The 4,164-nt window shown below is 41.4% G+C and overlaps 1 protein-coding gene across 1 annotated transcript in view; it reads left to right on the forward strand.

The window, feature by feature from the left end:
• Positions 1–3,481: 3,481 nt before the first annotated feature.
• unc80 (unc-80 homolog, NALCN activator) overlaps positions 3,482–4,164 on the forward strand; it is an 88,546-nt gene continuing 87,863 nt past the window's right edge. Inside the window, exons 1-2 of the mRNA XM_015388797.1 lie at positions 3,482–3,684; positions 3,918–3,966. Coding sequence (XP_015244283.1) covers positions 3,593–3,684; positions 3,918–3,966 — 141 coding nt within the window. The 5' untranslated portion in view covers positions 3,482–3,592. The remainder of the gene's footprint in view (positions 3,685–3,917; positions 3,967–4,164) is intronic.

A 4,164-nucleotide genomic window follows, 5' to 3' on the forward strand; every position in this document is an offset into this window, starting at 1 on the left:
TATGGGATTTTACTCCCCAAGTAATGTTCAATTAAGTTTAATATACAAATAACAAGTAGAACCTTATGGAAACAGTCATACTGCTCTGCTTCTGAAAGCAAAGCTGTTGGGCTATTAGCTAACTGTGGAACATCAATTCCCAGAGCAATAACAGCTAAAAGGGTCACATCTGAAAAAAGTTCAATAAAATAAAGAAAATAATAAAAATGGCTTCTTCAGAAAAAACAAACCAAAGGGTGCACATTGGTCAAGTTAATGCCATCGTATAGCCTGGCCAGTAAACTGTTGTTGACTCTGGCCCGATCTGGCCAGATCAATCACAAGGCGGAAAGCGCAGGACTGGCAGTGGATAAAATTACCCATAATGCAGTAGCGCTTTTCTGTTAGCGAGCACAACAGAGCAATGTTGCAATGAAAATAAAGAACGTAGTAGAGAGATAAACCTTATGTCCTCAGATTTCTTAGGTAAATCTGGCAGAAATCATTAATTGGAGTTTCCTTAACAGCTTAACATGTTTCATGGACTATAAAATTACAAAAACAGTGTGTTGCTTGGCATTTGTAGTTACCTGATTGGTACTTACCTGGTTGGTACTCCCACTTTGGAAATCAAGTTGTACCAGTCCTTTACCAGAACGATATGCGATGTATACTTTGTATGAGTCTGGCTGGCCAAGTTAGCCAACTTACCTGACCACACTGTATCCTCGTTTTGCTTGTTTGTTTTGTTGTTTGCCTTGAATCAGGGAAATATAACAAAGAGAAAAAGCCTTTTCTCAGCTTTATTACGGATCTTGCAAACCCTGAGCTCTGTTTTACATGACTTCAACCTTCAACCTACCTCCATTAACTTACTCCACAACTTAACTACATAATGGCTGAAGTGGTGTTTTCAGTTCAATGCAGTAAGGGATGCTCTGATCTTTATTATATCTATATATTTATCTATATTATAGAAAGCAAACAACCTCTCCACAGATGCATGGCCTAACACAGAGGAGCGACCTCCTCTGGACAAGACTCAGCGATACCTTATGGAAAAAGGACATTTTTTTCAGGACCAGAATGTTCACATTTTGAACAAAGAAGACAGGTGGTTTGAGAGGGGCATGAAGGAAGCCATCTATGTTAAGAAATAAAAACAGAGGGGGTGGAGTAGGATTTCAGCTTTCAAAAACCTACAATGCAATGATAGAGTTGATTCCTTCCCACTATCTTCCCCCATACATAGGAACAGAACACCTCACCTGTTCAGCCAGGCCAACAATTCCCTCTAACAACCCCCGTTTCAGAGACATAGACAAATATTGGGCATTGAAGGCTAACAAAGAACCCAAACGACTGCCCATTCCTATAAGGGCCGGCTCCGTTTGTCCGGTTCAGTCTGCATGTTTTCTAAGCCAAAGCAACTCTTTGTTTTTGGTCCACTCTATAAAGCCTTGAATTTAACGCTATTTCTGACATTCTGAATTGAAAAAGCTTCCTGGATGGGAAACGAAATGTCTTCAAACTTGGAAACAAAGTCCAGTGGATTGTTTTTTTTTTTTACTTTTTTTGAAAAGCCTGAGGAATCATTTGAAATAACTCATGTTTCCACCCTTTAGGTGACAAAGTTCGCATTGTGCCTTTAAGGCTTTATATGTGAGAAGCAGGATTTTAAATTCTAATCTGGATTAAACAGGAAGCCAATGAAGAGAAACCAAAGGAGGAGAAATATGATCTCCCTTTTTAAGGGTAGAACTATAGAAAAACAGCTTGCTTTTGATGTCAGACATTAGCCTTTAATCCTGGTCCGCAGTAACATATCTGCTGTGTGTTTTAGAGCTGCCTCAGCTCCAGCACAGTGGATCAAATGACTGCATCACCTCCTCAGTAACCATTAAGGCATTTACAAATTAAAACAACAACCTGTCCAAGTCACAGTTGTGAAAGAGCTTCTAAAAATGTTTCCCTTATCTTCTGTCTCCTCTTTTAATGATGCCCTGGGTAACTGCCCCAATTATAAACGCAATACACCAGCTTGAGCTTTATGACACTAATACATCTTAATAGAACTTAACAAATCATTAGTTACCTCATTAATCAAATATATTCTATATTTGCCCTAGTTAGAGATATATAAAGCTTCACTTCATTGGCTTCCTGTTAAATCCAGAATAGAATTTAAAATCCTCCTCCTCACATATAAAGCCTTAAATGGCCAAGCTCCATCTGATATCAGAGATCTGATTGTTCCTTATGTTCCTAACAGAGCACTTCGCTCTCAATCTGCAGGTTTACTAGTGGTTCCTAAAATTTCTAAAAGTAGAATGGGAGGCAGATCTTTTAGTTATCAGGCTCCTCTCCTGTGGAACCAACTACCAGTTTTAGTCCGTGAGGCAGACACCCTGTCTACTTTTAAGGCTAGGCTTCAAACTTTCCTTTTTGATAAAGCTTATAGTTAGAGTGACTCAGGTTATCCTGAGCATCTCTATAGTTATGCTGCTATAGGCTTAGACTGCTGGAGGACATGGGGACCCCTTTTTCATCATTCTGCATCATTCTATCTCTATTCTTCCACTCTGCAGAATCTGTTAATTCAATCTCTAACATTATGCTCTCTCCGCTTTTCCTCATAGTAGCTTTGCCTCATCTGTTCCTGTTTGGCTGTGTCATCATCCTGAAAAGAAATATCAGCTGCGCTGCTGCCATCAACATCTTTGTTTATAAATGTTGGAGATCGGCCTGTTTTTCCAGTGTAGTCCTGTTTCTCTGGCTGTGACTGGCTGGATCTGCTCTCTTCATCCTTTGACATGGGAGCTGCATTGGAGCTCGTCTGCCTGGCTGTGTGTTTCCTGGACGGGGCCGCCTTTTACAGCTGCTTTTTGTATCTCTGCTTCTGTCTCCTTGAACCCCAGTCGGCCTCAGCAGATGGCCGCTCACACTGACCCTGGTTCTGCTGGAGGTTTCTTCCTGTTGAAAGGGAGTTTTTCCTCTCCACTGTCGCTACAAGCATGATTAGTGTGAGGGATTGCTGAAGAGTCAATAAGTCGATGCAATCAACTGTTTTTTTCCTTAGATAGAACACTATGAATCAATTTCACTGTATGATCTGGTGAATTTTAAAGTAAATTGGCCGTATAGAAATAAAATAAATAGAATAATTCCTAGACTGTGGCTTCCACAAATTGAGGAGTCAGGCTTGTTGGGTGTTTTTCCAGGTCAGCATCCAACCTGTTGATGCTCACAGATGCATTGTTGTCAAAATGGGAATAAAGACGCACATTTCTAAGAAATCTCACTCAGACTAAGGTGAAAACATCATTCCTGCGGTAAATTAGCAGCAGCCTCTGTGCGCTGACCGAGGTGCTGAAAAAAAAAAAATCATATCGCTCTCTCTCTCTCTCCCCCAACCTTTATTCTTCCTCCTCCCCCGTCCGTCTGCTCTCCCTCTCTCTCCCTCTCTCTCTCCCACTCAATTTCTCCAGCCGCCGATCGACACTTGCAGCCATTTTACGCAGGGTGAACCCAATCATGTCGTGAGGGAAGCGGGGAGGAACAGGGTCTGCGTGGATCACCTGGAACTGCTGCTGCAGGGACCTATCCGAGGAAAATGGTGAAGAGGAAAAGCTTGGATGAAAATGAACCGGAATGCGGGAAGGGAGTACCATTCCCCATCCAGACCTTCCTCTGGAGGCAGACCAGGTTAGTGTCACACATAACAGGTGTTTCTTTTTCTCTCCTTCTATTTTGTCATTGGTTGGATGCATCTGGTTTCGGATGTAAAGTGTTTTTTGTTTAATCAATAAAGGAGGTGATGTTTTGATCCAGGGTACCGCACCTGGATGAGATATTTGCATCAAAACAAAGTAGGGCAGCAGAAGCAGACCTCCCTGCTCTGTCTAATCTGATTTCCAATCATTTTAATGTCATTTCAGTGCTTTCCTGCGGCCAAAGTTGGGGAAACAGTATGAAGCCTCCTGTGTGGTGAGTCATTTCATGATGCTCTCTCTCTCTCTTCCTGGTTTTAATCTGTTTTTGCCTTAATGCACCTGCAGGTTGAGAGATTTTTACATTTAATAGATTAGATCTTCCATTTCCCTTTTTTCTAATACCCAGGAGCTGTATGGAGTGCATTTTGTTCCAATATTGTTGCAAAGAACACGTTGTAAATGGAAGTAAAAA

The sequence above is a fragment of the Cyprinodon variegatus genome, unplaced genomic scaffold, assembly GCF_000732505.1.
Source record: "Cyprinodon variegatus isolate N-32 unplaced genomic scaffold, C_variegatus-1.0 Scaffold435, whole genome shotgun sequence".
Taxonomy (NCBI): domain Eukaryota; kingdom Metazoa; phylum Chordata; class Actinopteri; order Cyprinodontiformes; family Cyprinodontidae; genus Cyprinodon; species Cyprinodon variegatus.